Source organism: Vollenhovia emeryi, unplaced genomic scaffold, assembly GCF_000949405.1.
Source record: "Vollenhovia emeryi isolate VEMERY1.0 unplaced genomic scaffold, V.emery_V1.0 DF939306.1, whole genome shotgun sequence".
NCBI classification, from domain to species: Eukaryota; Metazoa; Arthropoda; class Insecta; order Hymenoptera; family Formicidae; genus Vollenhovia; species Vollenhovia emeryi.
The window spans coordinates 55,903-78,883 of NW_011967060.1; the positions used below are offsets into that span (position 1 = coordinate 55,903).

The 22,981-nt window shown below is 34.3% G+C and overlaps 5 protein-coding genes across 5 annotated transcripts; 2 read left to right on the forward strand and 3 right to left on the reverse strand.

Annotated features, from left to right (window-relative positions):
- LOC105558856 lies at nt 1-1,787 on the reverse strand. Its single transcript, XM_012006777.1, has 3 exons — nt 1,529-1,787; nt 880-1,461; nt 1-656 (listed from the first exon to the last, which is right to left on the reverse strand). The coding sequence occupies exons 1-3, from the start codon at nt 1,785-1,787 to the stop codon at nt 1-3; spliced, it is 1,497 nt and encodes a 498-aa protein (XP_011862167.1).
- A 3,956-nt stretch (nt 1,788-5,743) lies between these two features.
- LOC105558857 (serine/threonine-protein phosphatase 6 regulatory ankyrin repeat subunit A-like) lies at nt 5,744-7,117 on the forward strand. Its single transcript, XM_012006778.1, has one exon. It carries the CDS (start codon nt 5,744-5,746, stop codon nt 7,115-7,117), a length of 1,374 nt encoding a protein of 457 aa, XP_011862168.1.
- Nucleotides 7,118-8,781: 1,664 nt separating this feature from the next.
- On the reverse strand, nt 8,782-11,010 carry LOC105558859 (CDK5RAP1-like protein). The gene is made up of 2 exons (XM_012006779.1): nt 9,849-11,010; nt 8,782-9,605 (listed from the first exon to the last, which is right to left on the reverse strand). The coding sequence occupies exons 1-2, from the start codon at nt 11,008-11,010 to the stop codon at nt 8,782-8,784; spliced, it is 1,986 nt and encodes a 661-aa protein (XP_011862169.1).
- An 8,206-nt stretch (nt 11,011-19,216) lies between these two features.
- LOC105558860 (probable dihydrofolate synthetase) lies at nt 19,217-20,563 on the forward strand. Its single transcript, XM_012006780.1, has one exon. The coding sequence runs from the start codon at nt 19,217-19,219 to the stop codon at nt 20,561-20,563; it is 1,347 nt and encodes a 448-aa protein (XP_011862170.1).
- A 1,948-nt stretch (nt 20,564-22,511) lies between these two features.
- Nucleotides 22,512-22,931, reverse strand: LOC105558861 (nucleoside diphosphate kinase, cytosolic-like). The gene has a single exon (XM_012006781.1). It carries the CDS (start codon nt 22,929-22,931, stop codon nt 22,512-22,514), a length of 420 nt encoding a protein of 139 aa, XP_011862171.1.
- Nucleotides 22,932-22,981: the final 50 nt, after the last annotated feature.

Genomic DNA, 22,981 nt, shown 5'->3' on the forward strand with positions numbered 1-22,981 from the left:
TCAACTAATGAAATTAGAAGCATCAACTCCCTTCTGCAAGCAAGCAGCAATAACAGTGTTCATCATTAGAAATGCAATTGTCATTGGGCCAACGCCTCCGGGTACTGGGGTAATAGCCTTGGCTTTCCCTTTTATTCCCTCAAAGTCAACATCACCTACAAGCTCTCCTACATTAACACTATTTATGCCAACATCGATCACTATTGCCCCTTTCTTTATCCAGTCTGCTTGAACAAAATTTGGCTTTCCAACTGCTGCAACTACTATATCCGCTTTAGAGCAATATTCAGCTAAATCTTTGCTCTGTGAGTGCAAGATGGTAACAGTGCAATTTTCCTGCAGCAATAGGTGAAACATTGGCTTGCCCACGATATTTGACCTACCAATTACCACTGCGTTTTTACCGGAAAGGTTCTCTTCAATTGATTTAATTAAATGCAAAGAACCTTTAGGAGTGCAAGGTATAAGGCAGTTTTTTTCACCTTTCACCAATCTACCAACGTTTTCATCGTGGAAGCCATCTACATCTTTTTCAATACTTACTGCGTTAATTACTCTGCTTGCATTAATATGATTTGGTAAAGGCAACTGTACTAAAATGCCATGCACAGATCGATCTTCATTTAACTCATTGATTTTTTCAATCAATTCATCTTCTGAAATATTATTAGGCAAAACAATGGTCTCAGAACTTATGCCTACTGATTCTGCTTTTTTCTGTTTGTTGCGAACATAAACCTGACTTGCTAGATTGCTGCCCACGAGAATTACTTTCAGGCAAGGAAAAACGTTACACTCTCTCTTTAAAATATCAATTTTTTGTGATAGCCTCTCACATAGGTCGTTTGCTATTTTTTTACCATCAATAATAATTGTCACTTCCTTGCCACTCCTTAAAGTCAGGTAATTTGATATCAAATAAATCCAATACTTTGCCAACAGAATGATTAATAATATCATCCAACGATTTTGGTTTAATATAGAAAGCAGGCACTGGTGGAGCAATTATTGCTCCCATCTCCGTTAATTTTAACATATTTTGTAAATGCCCAAGATGTAATGGTGACTCTCGCACCATAAGAATTAATTTTCTTCTTTCTTTTAGCGTTACATCTGCAGCCCTTGTCAATAGATTGGAAGTAACACCTGATGCAATTTCAGACATTGTCTTCATGGAGCATGGTGCTACAATCATTCCTGAGGTTTTAAATGAGCCACTTGCTATTTTTTCTCCTATTTTTTCTTCAGAATAGTAAAAATCTGCAAGTGATGTAATGTCTTCAAGTTTTTCTTTAATCTCATGAGCTAGAGTTATTTTTCCAGCACGACTTATCACTAAATGAGTTTCATAACCAAATTTGCAGCGCGTGACGCTGGAATCTATATTTCTTTTTCCCTGGATCCCAGTGTCAGCTACTCGTACGACAGGGATAAGAGATCTATTAATATTTCTTAACGCCTCTAAAATACGTACACCGTAAATAGAACCAGATGCTCCACTTATTCCAATTACAATTCTGCTATTCACTTAACTCTTCTTCGTAGCTCATTCCCAATGCACGTTTATAGGTATCAAGCAATATTTCCTGTTCCTCTCTGTCATCATCATCCATCTTCCTCAGCCTAATAATTTGTTTCATCACTTTTATATCCCAACCTTCATCTGCGGCTTTTGCATATACATCACGAATGTGATCTTGCACATCCCTCTTTTCTTGTTCAAGTTTTTCGATTCTCTCTATGTAACCCTTCAACTCTTCAGCCGTTATTTTTACTGTATCTTCCATGAAACTCCACTAATTAATTGCTGCTACTAGTATTACCAGTTTTTACTTGCACTTCAACAACAGCAATAATATTTTTATCTTTTTTTAAAATCTTAAAGCGAAAACCATACATAGAAAACTCCTCGCCTTCGTCAGGGATGCGCTCTATTTTATTCACAATCATACCTGCTAGAGTTGTAGCTTCTTCACTAGGGAGATTCCAGTGTAACTGCCTGTTAATATCTCTAATCGTGGATTCTCCTTCTATACAATACACATTGTCAGACATCTTCTTTATAAAATTCTCCGTAATCAAATCATGCTCATCGGAAATTTCTCCAACTATTTCTTCTAATATATCCCCAAGAGTTACAATTCCTTGCAATGCTCCATATTCATCAACAACAAGTGCAAAGTGTTTCCTATTTTTACGGAAATTGTGAAGTTGTACACTAAGCGGCGTACTTTCTGGTATGAACCAAGGCTTTGACATAACTTGGGTAATGTCAACTTCTTCCGCTTTATTATTCTTTTCACGCAGGGCATTTATTAGACCCTTCACATGAATTACACCGATAATATCATCTGGTTCTTTTTGCCATAAAGGTATCCTACTATGACTGCTAGTTAAAATTTCCCTTATTAACTCTTCTTTACTTCGATTTATATCAAAAGAAAATAAATTTCTTCTATGGGTCATAATTTGCGATATCTCTGTCTCAGCCAAATCAAGTATGCTGCTTAGCATATCTAAATCCTGTTGTAACATAGTTCCTTCACTGCGGTGAAGAGTAATCATATTACGCATTGCATCCGCTGCAGATATTACTTCCTTATCTTTATGCAGCCCACATAATTTCAGGATGAGGTTAACAATAAATTGAATACCTAGCGTCAATGGAGAAAAAATCTTTACAAAAAACAATACAAAATAAGCAGAAAATGATGCAAATTTTTCAGGATTTTGAATAGCATAAGTTTTTGGTAGAACTTCGCAGAACAATAAAATACAAAATGTTATTATAATTGTTGATAGGAGAATGCTCTCATTTCCAAAAAGATTGATAAATATTGCTGTAAATAAAGCAGAGCAAGTAATATTAATAATTGTATTGCCGAGCAATACCGTTCCTATTGTTAATTCTTTCCTATTTAATAAGCGGTCTATTATCCTGGCTTTTTTGTTACCGTCTAATTTTAGCTTATTAACTCGAGAACGGCTAATTGAGGTTAAGCCTATTTCTGCTCCTGAGAACAAAAACGATAAAATTAACAAAATAAAAATTGCTGATAATACTAAGACCAATAACCAATCCATTAAAGTACGATGTTATTGTGATAAAAAACAAAATTAATTTTACATGTTATGGAAGGCATTTGCAAGCCTGAACTTATATTGCCGAATTTTATATATCTTTAATCTTAAAAAATAAATCATAAAGCATATTACACGCCGCATTCACATGCTCATCCTCAATGATAAGTGGTGGGGTTATCCTTACTACTTTGTTGTTTGAAACCCTAGTTATTATTAAACCTTTATCAAGAGATCGACTAATAACTTTATCAGCTACAGGAGTTGCTAGTTCTATTCCCATTAGTAACCCTTCTCCACGAACTTCTGAAATCATCTCAGGAAATTCTTTAGCCAAAGGCAACAGCTTTTCTTTTAAATATTTACTAATTCTTTTAACATGATCAAAAAAGCCTTCTTTTAGCATTATATCGAGTACCGCATTACCAACAGTCATGGCAAGTGGATTGCCACCATAGGTTGATCCATGAGTTCCTGGAGTGATTGCTTCTGCTATGTAATCTTTTACTAAACATGCAGCTAGAGGAAAACCGTTACCCATAGCTTTTGCACAGGTTAGCATATCAGGTTCAATGCCGATATTTTGATAATAAAATAAAGAACCGATGCGTCCATATCCGCATTGCACTTCATCAAAGCACAAAATTATCCCTTGAGCTTTTGTTATTTTCCTTACTTTTTGAAGATATTCTACGTCTAGTGGATATACCCCACCTTCGCTTTGTATGGGCTCTAGAAACACAGCAGCTGTTTCATTATTGATTTTTTCTTCTAATGCTTTAATGTCATTTCTTGGCACTTTATCGAAACCAGAAAGAAGCGGAGCAAAACCTTCGCGTGATTTTTCACTGCCTCCAGCAGAAATTGCAGCAATACTGCGTCCATGAAACCCTCCTTCAATTGTAATAATACGATTACGTTTTGCTTGCCCTTTTGAATAAAAGTAACGACGAATAAACTTGATTGCAGCTTCTGTTGCTTCAAGCCCACTTGAGCAGAAAAAAACTTTATCTGCAAAAGTAAGGGTTGTTAAACGTTCAGCAAGCCTTTCTTGCTCGGGAATAGTAAAAATGTTAGAGCAGTGCCATAGTGAGCTCAATTGCTCTTTCAGTTTGTCTGTAATGTATGGATGACAATGCCCTAAAGAAGTTGTAGAAATACCTGCAGCAAAATCTAAATATTTTTTACCATCTTTATCAAAAAGATATGCCCCTTCTCCCCTGACTATAGGAGTGTCAAGTCTATTATACGCATTAACAACATGATCCATTTTATAAGTATTGTGGTATTATCTGTATTATACCTGAAATGAATCCATTAACACAAAGCTTTTCCTTTAACCTCTTATGCTACCTCAACTAAAAATTTGGCTAATGCAAACCCTCTCTGTCATTACGAACGTTGTAGTTTGGGCCACCAGTGGGGTGTCATCCCAGTGCCCAGACTACTTGGATCCAGGAAACTTAACTCTACACCAAGTAAATGTACAATAAGAACTAGATTCCAGACTGGAATGACACCCTACTTAACCGTCATACCGCGATTCATTCGCGGTATCTCATCCGCTAACAAGAGATCCCGCTAACACGTAGCGGGATGACGAATTGCTTAACCGTCATTCCGCCGCGAACCGTCATGCCACCGCGAACCGTCATACCGCCGCGGTATCTCATCCGCTAACAAGAGATCCCGCTAACACGTAGCGGGATGACGAATTGCTTAACCGTCATTCCACCACGAACCGTCATACCGCGATTCATTCGCGGTATCTCTTAGCCGCTAACAAGCAGCGGGATGACGAATTGCCTAACCGTCATTCCGCCGCAGACCGTCATACCGCGATTCATTCGCGGTATCTCATCCGCTAACAAGAGATCCCGCTAACACGTAGCGGGATGACGAATTGCTTAACCGTCATTCCGCCACGAACCGTTATACCGCGATTCATTCGCGGTATCTCTTAACATAGATCCCGCTAACAAGTAGCGGGATGACGAATTACTATACCACCGCGAACCGTCATACTGCCGCAGACCGTCATACCGCGATTCATTCGCGGTATCTCCCAGCATAGATTCTGCTAACAAGTAGCAGAACGACGAAGTTTCGTCATGCAACCGCGAACCGTCATACTGCCGCAGACCGTCATACCGCTGCGGTATCTCTTAGCCGCTAACAAGAGATCCCGCTAACAAGTAGCGGGATGACGGTTGTCGTTTAGCTATAAATATTAAGAAATTTACCAAATAAAAAAAAAGGCAAAAGAAGCCCCGTGGTGCGAGTTTTGACTCTATATTACTGTAAGTGGCGCTGTAATAATGTGCTAACGCTTAAAATAAGCGCGATTTGGCTGAATGTAGAAAAAATAAAAAAGACATGCAGCCGCTATAATTTTATGTAATCCGCCAATAAATACTCTGAGTTTTTTACTGAATTTTGTCATTGAGCCTGCAGGTCAAAAACAAGTTTTGAGTCATAAATACCCTTAATACTACAATAAGGGGGCTGGCGGAGTTTGTCAAGTGGTTTTTTTGTTTCATCCAACGTGCTGCCAAAAGTTTGTTATGCAAGGTATCCTAGCCATTTCTCACAGATTCATTTAAACTTAATCAAGTAGGAGTATTATTAACGCGAAAAGGGTTCAATTAGAGACTTAAGTGATATGGCACGTGAGGAAGATATAAACCAATTAGTAGAAAATGGATTTGATATTAACTCAAAAGATGCAAGTGGAATCACTCTCTTGCATAAGTTCACAAAAGAAGGCGATTTAGTTGGAGTAAAGTCATTACTAGAGCACGAAGCTGATTTTAATGTCGTAGACAACGAAAATAGAAACCCACTGCATTATGCCATTATGCATGGACATAAGAAAGTTGCTAAACTTTTTGTTAACCAACTGACAATTAATTCCAAGGATAAAAATGGATTCACTCCACTGCACCTTGCTGCACTACAAAATGACACAGAATTAATAGATTTTTTGATAACAAAAGGCACAAAAATTAATGAAAAAGACGCTAAAGAGGGCTATACTCCTCTTCATATAGCTTCACTATACGGTTCTAAAAAAAGCGTCCAAATTTTAATTGATAGCGGAGCAAATCTCGAATGTGAAGATAACAATTTTCGTACTCCTTTGTTTTTAACCATTTATCAATGCACCGCACATTATGATAGCAGAGCAGAAATTATAGAATATCTGATAAAGAAAAGTGCAAATATAGAAGCCAAAGATACAGAAAATAACACTACGCTTTTCCTAGCAGCGTATAACAACAAAATGCAAATAGTAAAGCTTATTGCAAAAAAACAGCAAGCAAGTAACGATAAAATTAAACTTAAAGAGTTTTTTTGCACAAAAAACAACCATGGTTTTGATGCATTAGATTGCGCTATTGAGCATAATAATAGAAAAATGGTAACATTTCTTGTATCAAAAGGAATAGATGCAAATGATCAAGATTTTAATGGCAACGCCAGGCTGCATAAAGCTAGCCATAATGGTAACACTAAAACAGTTAAGCTCTTATTGAAGCTTAAGGTAAACATTAATGCTGTTACTAGATGTAACAGAACTCCCTTGCTACTGGCAGTTAAAAAAGGCAATACAAAAATTGTGAAAATGTTATTGGAAGTTAGAGCCAATATGAACATTTGTGAGCAACAAGGTTTTGCACCTCTACATATTGCTGTTCAAAAGGATTATTTTTATATAGCTCAGCTGTTAACAGAAAAAGGTGCAGACCTTAACATTAAGTGTAATAACGGTCATACCGCAATAGATATGTTCATTAGCAAGGCCCATGGCAAAAAAAACATCGAAGAAAATTACAAAAAATTTTGTAGATTTTTGATGCTTTACCTAAAAGAGCTACATAGTAAACACAAGGCCTGCTGTATACTTTCAACCCTAGCTCTAAGCTTAACAATTATAGGCTTACCATTTATTTTTAAGCCTATTATCAAATATAGAGAAAGAAGTAAAATATATAAAAAAACTAAGGCTATGCTGGAAAACTTACTCTACATTTAAGTACAAGAGGGGCGTACAAAAAAACATATAGCAGTGTAGGTCAAGCTAATATATGACAATTATCTGTTGGATGAAAACGAAATTAAATACATTTTTAATATTTTTATAGAAATCTATTAGTATAGATCTATATGCTGTTCTAATGGCTATTTTTAAATGCTTAATACTCCTCTTCATTATTTCTTGCACACACCTGCCTACTAAGCAACATCTCACTAATATAGGCAACGAAGATCATCATGATATAGGTGAGCACGATTATTCGTTGCAGCAATACAACACCTCTTTGGAGATTAATGAACCGGCAATACCAGAAATTATGCCTTTACCAATAGAGTTTCCCGATCTCACAATCAGTAATCAGCTTATTTCTATTAATGTTAGTGAAGAAGTATCAGTAAAAGATTTGCTGATTGAGATAGGAAAACTTTCTGACGTTAACTTGGATATAGACCCAAAAATATCAGGTAATATTATTTTAAAGCTAAAAGATAAGAATATAAATGAAGTAATTCAGAGTATAGCAAATAGCGCCAAATTGCGTTACTCAACAAGCAATGGTGTAATTAGAATTGAGCAGGACTTGCCATACGCGCAAAATTATTACGCAGACTTCATTAATATTCAACATTCTGCTCAAAGCAGTTTCGTCATTAGTAACAATATTACTAACAGTGATGGAAGTAACACTGATAGGAACTATAACAATGTTATGAGGTCTCAATACAGTAGTGACTTATGGAATTCATTAGAAAAAGGCTTGAATGCAATAATGGATGTTAACGGAGTGAATGATGGCGAATTCCTTTCATCCAACAGAGAAGCTGGTGTTATTATTTTGAATGCTAGAAAAGATATCCATAAAGCTGTTGAAGAATATATTAATAAGGTTAAGAAATTAGCGTCTTCTCAAGTAATGATAGAGGCAAAAATAGTTGAAGTTGTGTTAGATGACAAATATCTTTCTGGTATAAACTTAAATGACTTACGTGATGGAACTAAGTCTATAATAAATCAAGATAACTCCATTATTAACCTAGCAATGAACTTTGGTGCGAGTGATCTAAGAGATTTAGTAAAAAATTTAGACAAATTTGGCGCTTCAACTGTAATTTCAAGCCCTAGAGTACATGTTATAAATAATCAGCAAGCGATGATTTCATTTACCAAAAACCATATTTATTTTACTTCCGATATACAAAAAGATACTAGAAACTCTAATCAGACCTTAATTACCAAGATGAATAGTGTTCCAATAGGTGTTGTGCTAATAATCCACCCAAGCATTAACATTGATACTAGTGAAATATTCATGGATATACATCCAACTTTGTCAAGAATTAACGGCTACATTAAAGATCCAGATATAGAGTACATCGCACAGCAGAGTAAAATGAAATTAAATAGCGACATTCCAATTGTTGAAATCAGAGAAATGAACTCTATGTTAAAAATTAAGAGCGGTGAAATTATGGTAATCGGCGGGCTCATAGAACATAGAGAAGATAAGCAAAGCTTTAAAGCTACATCACATCAGAAGTCAAAAAGGCTAGCGAATAACATTAGAACAGTAGAAACTGTCCTTTTTTTAAAAGCAACAATCGTACCAACATTTGGTTTGTTAGATAGAAAAGATAAGAATTTATATATATATTAAATCACTACTAAAAATTAAATATCAAACCAACTTCAATATTATGAGTGGATATGTCATCTGCAACAGGTATCGGAACGCTAAAGTAACGATAGCCGAGAAAGGTTTTTACTTCTGGGATTATTGAATAGTTCATACCAAGCTTTATTTGATAAGCAAACCAAGGAACATTAAGTGGCATTGAACTTTGGGGTGACCCATTAATCCTTTTTAATCTAAAAACTGTTGGCCCTATGCCAAGACCGATGTACGAAGCAAATTGTGTATCCTGAACGCTGGGATTATAATATAAGTTTAACAAAAACGCAAATATACTTGCTGATTTATCAAATACCAGAGAAGAATTACTACTTTCAATATTGGCTCTAGAATACATGGTTTCAAAATCAACTCGGCCATTTTCTCCAGCATAGTAACCTAAAGATATGCTGCTGAGCCACTGGAAATCAATTTTACCATCAAATTGCTGTATACTTTTAATTTCATTTGCTACTATATTTTTTATCATAAAACCATAATGACTTTCAACTAAAGTTAGGACTCTCTCCCCTATTGCCTTTATACCCTTTACAAATGTTTCTGAATTATCATGGTATACCTTACCACCGTTAGCGCTAACATAAAAATCAAGTTTTTTTGATTTTTCCTTTGTAATCTGCTCATTATCAACCTGATCTGCAATACGTGACCACATATTTTTCTGATCAGCTACTTGGAGAATAGAAGGTTGTTCAGTAGGACTACTTTCAAGTTCTTGATATTTTAAATCATTTATTAGTATTTTTTTCTCAGTAACCTCTTCAGAATGCATTACATCTTCATTATTGTCCGTTTCTAGTTTTAAGAGTTGTACTTGCTCAATGTGTGTATTACTAATATAAGTAATAAAAAAATAGACACATGGAATGAAAATCAAAAATAAAGTAATAGATATTTTAGTTATCACAAATGAACCCATAATTATCATTTATAGTATAACGACTATATCATATATTTCTTTAATGTACAAAAATTAAGAAAGAATATTTCCAATTAGATAATTATTTTCAACTCCTTTAACATTAACTTTCACAATACTCTTGGCTTGAGCTTTTGATTCAAGCTTTACTAATGCAAAATTTTCTGTTCTACCGACATTATTTTGCTCAACCAGAACACTTTGTTCAGTGCCTATCAAAGATTGATAAAAGCTACTCACCATTTCTCTATTCATTTCTCTTAAATTTTTTACTCGTTCTTTACGCACATTCTCTGGTACTTGTGGCATTCGTGCAGCAGGTGTATTCTTCCGCTCTGAATATGGAAAAGCATGTAGGTAAACTATATTTGTTTTTTTCAGTAAATCAACTGTATCATGAAACATTTCATCAGTTTCTGTTGGAAATCCAGCAATAATATCAGCGCCAAATGCTATATTAGGCCTCAAACTCTTCATTTTATGACAAAATTCTATCACTTGTTCCCTGTTGTGACGACGCTTCATTCTCTTTAGTATTAAATTGTTACCAGATTGTAGACTCAAATGTAAATGAGGCATAAGTCTTGACTCATTAGCTATTAAATCCATTAATTCGTCATCAACCTCAGCAACATCGATAGAGGAAAGTCTTAGCCTCTTCAACTCTGGTATATCTTTTAAAACTCTCCTAATCATTGAACCAAGTGACGGCTTAGCAAACAAATCTGTACCAAAGTCAGTAATATCAACACCTGTAAACACTACTTCTTGATATCCATTTTCTACAAAGATCCTAATTTGCTCTATAATACTGTTTATTGGCACAGATTGATTATTCCCTCTTGCCTCAGTAATTGAGCAAAATGTGCAGCTATGATTACAACCATTTTGAATTTCAATAAATGCCCTTGATTTATCTTCAAATCCATTAATTAGAACAGGTTCTACTTGGTTATCACTGACTAAGATTTTATCGTCATTTAGTAAGTAATTTTCAGCTTTTAGCTTATCTTGATTACCGAGCACTTTACTTACACCAGGAATGCTACTGTAAACTTCTGGATCCAACTGAACAGCACAGCCAACTACGATAATTTCTTTACTTGGGTCGTTTTTATAGATCTTACGTATTTTTTGCTTTACTTGGCGTTCTGCTTCGTTTGTCACTGCACAGCTATGGACCACAACAACATTTTTTCTTTCTGCTTTTTTTAATGCTTCTTTGATTAACTCACTCTCGTAAAAATTTAGACGACAACCAAATGTTATCACTTCATTCATGCTAGTATTTTTTAGACCTTACAATTTAAATTATATCACACATCCAAGCAAAGTCTCTTGCATGACCATTGTTTTGGTAGATAAATGCTATGCAAGGAGCAGACACTGGGATGACTTTGTTGCATAGCAACGTAAGTTTTTTCCAGAGTAAATAATTTTATGCGACTATTTCAAATTTAGGCGTACCAATTGCAGTAAATTTGTTCATTAAGTAGCATTTAATAAGTAGTTCCTTCTCTCTATTTGTCTCAGATTTATTCTTAAAACTAAACCCAAATATTCGCTTCAACCTTGAGAAAAATCCTTCAATATACGATCTTTTTCCGTAATTTACTTCTTCTTTCCATCTTTTTATACCATTCCCACCATGTAATTTCATTAACTGAATAGCGGCATTTCTATCAAGCATATAATCCAATTTTGAATGCTCTGCTGCGTTGTTTTTCGGAGGAATTTTCGTTTTTATGCCATAATGAAAAATATTTCCTCTTTTTTCTAGAAATTTGTTATATTCTCTATGGTTACTGACTCTCATTTTTTGTGGCATATTTATCCTTAAATCGTCATTTTATAATGAATTTAGTCAGTAATCACTAGTTTTTCTGCTGCTATGCAACAAGGCCACCCCAGTGTCATGCTACTTGAATGACAAGAAAAAACCCACTGGGATAACAAGACTGAAGATAGACTAGAAATTAAACGCTACTCCAGCTTCTGCACCAACAGTGCTGTAAAGAACTTTGAGTTCCCCTTTGCCGTCTTTGTCAGTTTTATCAAAGTTAGCACCATAAGAACCGAAATAGCGAGCACCGGCATAGAGTTTAATTTCTGGAGTTACATCATAGCTAACACCAGCTCTTGCTTGACCAGCAAAAGCAAATTTACCATTTTGACTACTCACAGCGGTTGCCAAAGGTGTGCTAATATACGCTGCACCAACACCAACACCAATGTATGGAGTGATAGGCATATCTTCAATTGCTACATCGTAATAAACGTTAACTAGTCCTGAAATTGCTGTTAAACTGTCTGCAATAATATTGTCTGGCGTAAATTTTGCATCTGTAACATCATTTTTGTTTAGGTATGAATAAACTCCTTCAACATCAACCCTGATGTCGTCCATTTTGTAACCAAATGCACCACCACCAGCTATAAAAGACGCCTTTAATGGACTGTAATCACTACTGTCTTTCTTATAGGTAATACCATCAACTTTTGTGAAAAGAGGTAAAATTTCACCGTTGTATTGCAAACGAACGTAGTAGCTAGTTTCTTCATCACTTATTGGACCAACAGGATCTGAAAAAGCAGAGTTTGATAAGCTTAGCAACGTTGCTAAAGCGGCTGCTGAAAAAAACTTTTTATAATGCATAATTGTCCTCGTAAAAAAATTAAAATTCCACTTTAGTAGTCTAAGTAACAACTAAAGTTAAGTCAAGTGCTAACTTAATAACACAAAATATTCTATACTTTAACTAACTTTTAGGAGAATACAAAGATTTTATTAATGAATAAATAGAGTTACACGACTTTTGATTTTTTGGTATAGCTAACACAGGTAAGATTTACTATCGAAAGACCTCATCATCCCGTTGCTTGTTAGCGGCTGAGATACCGCGCACAACTGTACGAACATTGTGATTTGGACCTACCAGAAGGGTGTCATCCCAGTGCTTGACACTGGGATCCAGGAATTTTATTAAGTTGGCGAGCATAAAAATAGCTGTTTTATGTTAAAATACAATGTTTTAATGATTATGGAAAGGCTGGATTCCAGACTGGAATGACGCCATTTGCTGTCTTCAAAAATGAATGTTCGTACAGCTATGGAATGAATCGCGGTATGACGTAGGGCTGTGCTAGTATAGGTGCATTATACAAAGAAGTACTAGCGTTGGAAATATTAGAAAAGAAATACTTACACTAAAAGAAACTTCAGTAGTAAATTCAAAAAGGAAGTTTAAATCCAGGTGGTAAACCCATCATACCTGCAAGATCAGAAGTTGCATTTGCCATATCTTCTTCTGCTTTTTTAACGGCATCATTAAACGCTGCTGTTACTAAATCCTCTACTATATCTTTTTCCTCATTTCTCATAAGTTCTAAGTCTATGTTCACCTTTTTAGCTTTATAGCTACCTATTTTTATGACTTCCACTAATACAGAAACTTTACCACCACCAGAAATACCTTGAAACTCTTTTCCAATATATTTTTCTTGAGCTTCTGCAAGCTTTTTTTGCATCTCTTGCGCTTGTTTCATTATTTGACTAAAATCCACAACTTACTCCTTATTTTCTATATTAACTACTTTTGCACCTTTAAACGTGTCAAGTATATCCTTGACTGCAGGTGCATAATTTAAATTACTCACTTCCCTGTTTATATAACCCGTATCAACTGTAATAACCCACTCCTGCTGAGTCACCTGATTTAAGTAATTTTTTAAATCATTGCAAAAATTACTATCCAACTTAGATACAGCTTTTAATTTTAAATATCCAGGTTTACAATCTATTAATTGTAGATTATTACACAGTTGTTTGTAAAGATAAATTTGGTTACTCCGCCTTAATAGTTGCAAAATCTTATCAAAATCGTAATTTTGTTGTTTATTTTCCACATGGATCCCAGTGTCACGCACTGGGATGACAGAGTGGGGTTGTTGTTTACTTTCCACATATTTTTTTGGATCCGAGTAGTCAGCTACTTGGATGACAGAGGGGGAAGGTGCAACAGGTCTGCCCTGTCTATTTCCTTGCTCTACATTCTGTGAAAGAATTTTTTTGATCACCTGTTCTGGAGAAGGTAGATCAGAGAGATAGCAAAGACTAATCAGCATCATTTCAGCAGCAACATCGTTGCATGTTGAAGTTTTTATATCTTGAATACCTTTAAGCAACACCTTCCACAATCTCGAAAAAAATATTAAAGACTTCTTTATACTTAAATCTTTTACCCTGTTCTTTTCATACTCTGTAACTGCATTATCAATTTCTTTTGTAATCAAAAAACGGCATACTAACTGAATTGTTTGCAATAGACCTTCAAAAATACTAAGTGGGTTTGCTGTTTTTATCGCCTTGTCAAACACTGATAGAGCTTTCTGTAAATCACCTTCTAATATTGCTCCTAATAGATCGAATATAATATCTTTATCCACTAGGCCAAGTATGTCTATCACATTTTTAGTGGATATTGCACCATCTTTGCTATATAGCACTGCTTGATTCATCAAAAACAAGGCGTTACGCATTGAATTTCCAGAATGTCGTGCAATTAACTCTAATGCTCCCTTTTCAATGAAATAACTCTCTTTTTGTGTAACATCATTTAAACGTTCTACTATTTTAGCTACAGGAATGTTGTATAAATCAAATCTTTGACAACGTGCAATAATAGTTATTGGTATCTTTTTTATTTCTGTAGTTGCTAAAATGAATTTTACACTAGATGGTGGCTCTTCTAGGGTTTTAAGTAACGCGTTAAATGCACTGCTGGATAACATGTGTACTTCATCTATAATGTAGACTTTGAATTTAGAGCTTATAGGTGAGTAGCAAATATCTCCCAGGATTACTTTAATATCGTCAATGCTAGTGTGACTTGCTGCATCAATTTCAATCACATCTGGATGGCTTGAATTTTTTATTGCTAGACAATTTTCACATGATCCGCAAGGTTCAAAAATTGGCCCCAGGGAACAATTCAAACATAAAGCTATTATCCTTGCAGTGGTGGTTTTACCAACTCCACTACTGCCGGAGAGCAGTATAGATTGTGGGATTTTGTTTAAAATAAAAGCATTTTCTAATACACGCACTAATATATCTTGACCTACTAGATCTTTAAAGCTACTAGGACGATGTTTTAATGCTATATTCATAGCCTCTGATAAAACAAATAAGAAATAGGTATGCAACCCAAAAAGGTTCTGATATGGCTGCTTCATTTCTGATCTGACCAAATTACAGAGTTTTTGCCTGCATACCTTATAAAATATTATACTTTTTTTTTTATTTAGCAAGGTATATCCTATATTAGTCTTATAATTTATATGTTAGACCTTTTGCAACATTACTTTGGAGTAAACAACTGTTACCTAAAATACTCTTCTCTTGTCATTCCAACTTGGATCCAGAGAAAAAAGATGTGGATTTCAGTGTCACACACTGGAATAACAACCTATAGGTACTGGGATAACAAAAGAGGAATATTATGATTTTATATCATTTTCCTCTTTGTCCATTTTCACGAAAAGTTAGAGCTTTCCTAAAAGAAAAAAAATTAGGCTGCGATCTAGTGTATGAAAATCCGTGGGAAAAGCGGAATGAATTCATGAAGATCAACCCAACCGGACAAGTACCAGTATTAATAGATAATAACTTTGTAATAGCGGATAGTAATGCCATTTGTGAATATATAGAAGAGACTTACAATAGTGACGTCAAATTACTTGGTTCATCCACTATTATTAAGTCTAAAATACGTGCTCTAATCAATTGGTTCGACAACAAATTTTACAATGAAGTTACTAAGTATATTATGAATGAAAAAGTAATTACTAACCGCAGCCCTGACTCTAGATTTCTTCATGCAGCTCAGCATAACCTGCCTTGCCATATGGAATACATCGAACACTTAATTAACAAGAACGTTTGGCTTGCAACTGATAAGTTTACTTTAGCTGATATTGCTTTAGCATCGCATATTTCCGTAATGGATTATGTAAGTAGTTTTCCATGGGAAAAAAGTAAAATTTTAAAAGAATGGTACTCCATTGTTAAATCAAAGCCTTGTTTTCGTGAGATATTATTAGAGAGAGTTTCCGGTTTAACCCCTCCTAAACATTACGCTGACCTTGATTTTTAACTTATGTTAGCTTTAAAGCTACAGTCATTCCTTCATCAGTTGGAATCAATATAGAGAAATATTTCTTTTCATCTGATAATCTATTATTAAACTCCCTCATAGCATGCCATGATTTTTCTGATACTTCTTTTGGAGGCGATTCTAAAAATACTGTATTAAATAATAGAGTGTTATCTGCAACGATTAGCCCATCTTGTTTAATGTATGACTCTGCCCAATCTAAATACTTAGGATAACTACTTTTGTCAGCATCGATGAATATCATGTCAAATGGTGCCTTTGTTGATAATTCATTAATTTTTTCCAGTGCATCACCTTCTATTAGAGTAATTTTATCACTTAGATTAAAAGCACTAAAATTTTTTTTTGCTATTCTTGAGTGTTGAGGATTATTTTCTATTGTATATATATGACCGTCTTCTAGTAGAGCTTTTGCCATGCAAATCGACGAATAACCGTATAATGTGCCAACCTCAACAATACTTTTGATTTTATGGATTTTTATAAATAAACTTAATAGCTTTCCTTCTTCAGGGCCAATCTGAATATGTTGCTTTTTTTCAAGGATACAATATTCTTCTATTTTTTTATATTCTTTTGCAAATAGATTTCTTATATATAATAATTTTATACTAGAATTATTACGCATTACGTTTTATATTATAAATTAGGGAGGCTTAATTCATACACAGTTTATAAATATAATAATATAGTTTAAAATAATAAAAACATTTATTTTAAGTTATTATTTCATAGTATAAAATTTTAAGTGACAAAAATTATTATATATCGTACTATGGTTAACTAGTATAATAAACAATCGATTATTATACTAGAATTAAAGGGATTGTTTATGCGCATTTCTCTTTTTAAAATATAATTTTTATAATCAATTAGAGGGGGTTATATGTCTTATACTATTGCCAGTGAAGTTGAAACGTTAAATAAAAAATCTAACAAGAATGAAGGGGTTATGTTACTACATAATCCAGCTTATCGTGAAAAGTATAAAGAACGTTTTAATGAAGCTCAGAGAAAAGTTATGGATATGGTTCAGTTTTATGATGGAACAATAGTATTAATAGAGAATAAAATCGCTATGTATTACTACACTTGGCACAGTAAAAAAAGAGAGTTTGAGCGTAAAAAACAACAAACAGTAGTGAAAAACAATGGCTCAACATAGAGTCTTTTATATGGTAAGCTACAGTGGTATTACTTCACTATAGCTTTTCCATATAATTTATCTATCACATCAGTGAGATATTTCAGCTCTTTATACCCTTCATGTTTAACTTTATTATGCTCTATATATGACTTACCATCGTTAAGCTTGATGAAAAATATTGGAGTGGCTGTGATACCAAGTTTATTGATTGCCAGTGATTTATCATTTATGATTTTATCCATTATTTTCTTATCATTAATGCATTGGTTAAATGCATCTTGCTTTAAGTTGCTTAGTGCAGCAATTCTTTGTAGTAAAGTCAAATCACTTAAATTGTAGTAATTCCACGAATCTATTGAGTTAAAAACAGCTTTGTTAAAATTAAAGTAGTCTTCTTGTTTTTCGTAGCAATGACTTAGCATTGCAGCCTTTAGCCCTCTGTAATCCAAAGGAAAATGACGAAATATATATAACATCTTACCTGTGTCTATATATTTCTCTTTAATTTTAGGAAAAACATTCTTATGAAAAAGAGAGCAGTGATAGCAAGCTAATGAAGCATATTCTATCATTAGAATTGGTGCTTTTGGATCTCCTAATAATTTATCATCAGGTAATAGTGATAGTAACTCCTTTGATGTTATTTCATTAGTTTCTTTTTGAATATGTTGGTTACTGGATTTAACAACTGCATAAGAATTAACACTCATAAGAATTAGTAAAAACAATAGTCTGAAAATCATTACAATACAAACACTTAACTTACTAAAAAAATTACATATTTATATTAATAATGTCAAGATAACTTTTGTTTAGCAAGGCTTTCAGCCCTATCTTTAAATGCAGCAATTATTTTACTCTGTGTATATTTATATACTGAGTTTAATAAAGTGGAAAATGAGTTGGAGTTGGAGTTGGACTTAAACTTAAACTCTATATAAAACTTTACCATAGTTTTATTTTCATCTATGGGAATGAATTGCCATTCATTGTATAGATATTTAAATATTCCATTTGATGATACAGCTTTTATCCAACCTTCATTTGTTCCACTTGGAGAAAGAGAAGTAACTTCTGATGTATATCTACCTTTAATTCCATGAAAAGCTGCGAGGAGATCTACAACCATTTGGCTGTTAATTTTTTCTTTTATATAAACGGCTTTGCACCAAGGAACAAAATCAGGATACCTTTCAACATCAATTACAACTTGGAATACTTCATTAGGCGAACATAGGAAGGTACCTTGTTCTCTGTATTGATGAAGCATAAATGTTAAACCAATCAAAACAGGATCCGTATCTATCGTCAGCCTTAGTAGATTCCTGAGACTAAAGTTAAGGTGGGCATCGCGTATTAATTTCAACGAAATTAATAGAGGCAATTCCCTTGACTAGAAATTATCGCTCGGGAAATTTAACTTAACTTATAACGCATAGCACAGACCCTTACTTGAATTATAGATGATTTACATAAGGCATGTCTATAGGTATATTAAAAGTCAGCGATTATTATTTAATCTTTATTAAACTTTGCATCCTAAGTATCATGGTTAATAAATATATCTCATGAATATTACTAAAGTTTTAATTATTATTGTTTTTATTGTAATTTCTTCAAGAGCTTACACTAGTTGTACAGATCACAAAATTTTTGTGCATACTATGAAGCAACAAGTGGATGGTATATCTACAAAAGGAAATAGAAAAAACCTAGGACATGTACACGAAAAGCTTCAGGAGGTCATTCAGAATAATGTTAACCTCAAAGGAATATCGCAATTCGTTATAGGAAAACATTGGGCTTTAGTTAAACAAAAAGAAAAAGAAGACTTTTTAAGAGAGTATGAAGTGTATCTTACGCGTTTGTGCGTTAAAATTTTATATAAATACATGCATGATAGTGAAATGATCATAATGAGTACAAAAGCAGTTGACGATGAAACTTGCTTAATTGGTACAAGATTTTCTTACGGTGATGAAGAATTTACAAATATTGATTTTAAAGTTACTAAAAATAACAGTTCTTTCTTGATAAGTGATGTTGTAATGAGTGGAATAAGTATTGCTATTAATCAACGTTCTCAATTTAGTGAAAAAATCGACACGCATGGCATAGCAAGCGTTATAGCTGAATTAAAATGCAATAACAATCCATGATATATATGCCTCACTGGCCTAAACCGCTTGGTAGTAGACCAAAGGATTTTTCTCTTGATCGCATAAAAAGCTTTCTAAATAAATTGGGCAATCCTGAGAAAAAAATGCCGCCCATAATTCATATAGCTGGAACTAACGGGAAAGGCTCAACACTAGCATTTATAAGATATATAATGCAAGCAGCAGGGTATAAGGTCCATGCATACACTTCTCCACATTTGGTGAATTTTAATGAAAGAATAGTTATTGCAGGCAGTTATATCAACGATAATGAATTATATAGCTTATTAGAAGAATGCCGTGCCGTAATTGCAGAACAACCTATCACTCTGTTTGAAGCTGCAACTATTGCAGCTTTTTTAGCTTTTTCTCGTCATAAAGCCGATATAACTTTAGTTGAAGTGGGTATGGGTGGAAGACTTGATGCAACAAATGTTATAGATAGTCCGATTTTAACAATCATTACTTCCATTGCTCTTGATCATACAGAATATCTTGGCCCTACTATAGAAATTATAGCAGGTGAAAAGGCTGGAATAATGAAACCTAATGTTCCTTGCGTAATAGCACCACAAGAAAAATCTATAATGAACATGCTAGAACACCACGCAATAAATAAGAAATCTCCTCTGTATAGAGGAGGCCTTGAATGGAATTGCAAAAAACGACTATCTGTCATCCAAACTGGGATCCAGAAACAAAAAAATGAGAGGTCACGTGCTGGAGCTCAAATGATTTTTCAATCAGCTATTCAATCAATAGAATTTTCTTTGCCATCTTTAAAGGGTGATCATCAGGTGATTAATGCAGGCAATGCTATTGCAGCATGTAGTATTTTAAGTGGAAAATATGGATTTGATATTGGAGAAGAGGATATCACTTCAGGTTTACAGCGTACCTACTGGCCTGCACGACTAGAGTTCATAAGAGAGGGTAATTTAATTTCCCTACTACCGAAAAATTGGCAATTATTTTTAGATGGTGCACACAATAATGACGGTGCTAGAGTGCTATCTCAGTGGGTAAAAGATAATTTTGCTGAAGGTATCTATGTGGTTTTTGGTGTTACCCGTAACAGAAATGTGGAAGAGTTCTTGGAGCACTTAAAGCCATATATCAAGCTACTATGTGCGGTTTGTGTTAAGTCTGAACCTAAAGCAACAAATACAAATTTGATTAGGGAAAAAGCCAATAACATAGGAATAAAAGCAGTTGAATGTGAATCAATTGGCGATGCAATATCAAATCACATATTAAAAGCCTCTATCCAAAACGTCAAAACCATACTAATCTGTGGCTCATTGTTCCTAGCTAGAGACTTCGCTATGGAGAATAATCAACCCACTTCATGAGCTGAGGTGTTAAAAGCACCATCAGGATCTACAGTACTGCTTGGCTTTTCGGTTAACATTCCTACAGGTGCTCTTTGTTCAGTACCCCTTCCTTCAGTTTTCACCAGATCTACAACCTTTCTCTCGTAGATCTCAGTTGCTAACTGTAATAATAAAATGCACCCTAATACCGCAGCAAACCCAATGAGTATTTTACTGTCTACACAACTAGATTGATATTGTAATGTCAAACCAGCACCCAACAAAATACAAGGAAGATAAAATAAATATTGAGAAGTGAAAGTCAAAAATTTATATTTTCTACTTTTAAACATTTCCTCTTCTAGCTCTTCTTGATCTAAGTTTTCGCCTTGTTCTTGTTGAGTATTCTGCAGGTCTACAAATTTTTTAACTAAAGAAAAAGTAAGATAAGTTGTTAAGAAAAAAGTTGTAACAGCTGTTATTAGACTAGCACTAAACAAAATACCAGGTGCATTGGTAAAATTAGCAGCCTTAAATAACCTAAATCCTAAGTAGAGATACGACACTAATGATGAAATGAGTAGTAATAGGCTTACTACTCCAAAAATAATGAAACATTTTATGCGCTTATCATTCTGGCCTTGTTGAGCTAATTGCACACATCTTTGCTTTTCCTCAACAATTATTAAATTTTTCCCATTGCTTAATGGCTTAGTATATTTTAAAAGTCCTGCCTTATATTCATTAATGGCTTGCATTTTTTCATCGCTTCCTCCTGTTTTATCTGAGTGAGATTTTCTTGCTAACTCTCTATACTTTTTTGTTATTATATTAGATATCTCTAAAAAGTTACGCCCCTCTACTTCTTGCGTTTCAATGCCTAGCTCTTTAAATAAACTTTCATTATAATCATACTCTCCTGTTCTTAGCTTATAGCCCACATCACACCTACAAATTAACTAACTATTAATGTTCTATAATATACATATTTCCAAACTATGTCAATTATTTTATAAATATCTCTGGTAAAAATTATTTCTGTTATGACTAGCATGATAAGTGTATGAAGCGACTAAAATTGTTATTACAGCGCTTAGTGTATGACAGTGCTCCAACATTTAGGGTTGCAGTTTGCATGGCAGGCGGCGTCATCTGAGTAGCTGACCTATCCAAGCGGTGTCATCCAAGTAACTCCTTCTCCTGTCATCCAAGTAGCTGACTACTTGGATCCACATCGGATACTGAGTTGGTGAGTATAAAAGTATAGCTAACGCGAGCTCTACGTCATGCTGCCACGGTATCTCAGCAGATCCCGCTAACAAGCAGCGGGATGAAGAGGATGCCACCGCGAACCGTCATACCGCGATTCATTCGCGGTATCTCATCAGCTAACAAGTAGCGGGATGACGGTTGTCGTTTAGCTGTAAACATTAAGAAATTTACCAAATAAAAAAAAGGCAAAAGAAGCCCTGGTCATTGTCTATTTTCAGTATTTGGCGTTTTTTTAAGTCTTAAACACTGCAATTTAGCTGCTTTTAAACGCAACTCACCTTAGTTTAAATGTTTAAGAAATTTACTAAGCAGAAAAAAAGGCAAAAGAAACCCCGCGTTAGCTAGTTGTCACTCTCTAATCCTGCAAATTGGCGTACTATACTGTCTTAAACGACTTATAAGCGCGTTTCAGCTTATATAGGTAAAAACCCAGAAATGTTGTGAAGACATAAGGTGCACATAGTGCAAAAAATTAAAAATAAGACGCCAACTACGTTGTTTTCTTGCTGTTTAATCTGCACAGATGAAGATAACTGAATACCTCCACTATCATGATAAGAGAACTGGCGAAGTTTGTCAAGTAAGTTTTTTTGTTTCTATGTTGTCAGCTACTTGCATGATGCCACTTGCCACCTGTTAATTATAACGTTCGTACAGATGTATGCTTGACATAGGATCCAGAAAATTTAGTTATATATAGGAAAATCTGAGTTGACTACACCAACTCATGTTCAGCAAAAAAGAAAGCTATCTCCTTACGAGCATTTTCTAGACTATCCGAGCCGTGAACTCTATTTTCACTAATGTCATCAGCAAAATCACCCCTGATTGTACCTTTCTCTGCCTGCTTTGGATCGGTAGCTCCCATGATTTGTCTGTATTTACTTACTGCATTTTCACCAACTAAAACTTGAACTATCACAGGACCAGAAGTCATAAACTCTACTAATTCCCCAAAAAAAGACCTATCTTTATGAATTTCATAAAACAGCTCTGCTTGTTTTTTTGTCAGTAACATCATTTTTTGTGCTATGATTTTGAGCCCAGAGCTTTCAATGTATGAATTTATCTTGCCTGTAATATCATTTTTTACTGCATCAGGTTTTAATATCGAAAGTGTTTTCTCAATTGCCATATTATTTCCTTATATAAAATAGTATATTTATGGATTTACTTTATTGTAAA

Excerpts from the sequence above, each read along its gene's own strand:
- LOC105558856 (XM_012006777.1), bottom strand. The coding sequence starts at position 1,787 with ATGGAAGATACAGTAAAAATAACGGCTGAAGAGTTGAAGGGTTACATA. Across the intron at positions 1,462-1,528 it reads GAGCTACGAAGAAGAGTTAA|AGGCGTTAAGAAATATTAAT; the intron begins GTGAATAGCAGA and ends TACGTATTTTAG. Across the intron at positions 657-879 it reads CTTTAAGGAGTGGCAAGGAA|AAGATGAATTGATTGAAAAA; the intron begins GTGACAATTATT and ends ATAATATTTCAG.
- LOC105558857 (XM_012006778.1), top strand. The coding sequence starts at position 5,744 with ATGGCACGTGAGGAAGATATAAACCAATTAGTAGAAAATGGATTTGAT.
- LOC105558859 (XM_012006779.1), bottom strand. The coding sequence starts at position 11,010 with ATGAATGAAGTGATAACATTTGGTTGTCGTCTAAATTTTTACGAGAGT. Across the intron at positions 9,606-9,848 it reads ATCAAAAGCTCAAGCCAAGA|AAACGGACAATAATGAAGAT; the intron begins GTATTGTGAAAG and ends TCTTAAAACTAG.
- LOC105558860 (XM_012006780.1), top strand. The coding sequence starts at position 19,217 with ATGCCTCACTGGCCTAAACCGCTTGGTAGTAGACCAAAGGATTTTTCT.
- LOC105558861 (XM_012006781.1), bottom strand. The coding sequence starts at position 22,931 with ATGGCAATTGAGAAAACACTTTCGATATTAAAACCTGATGCAGTAAAA.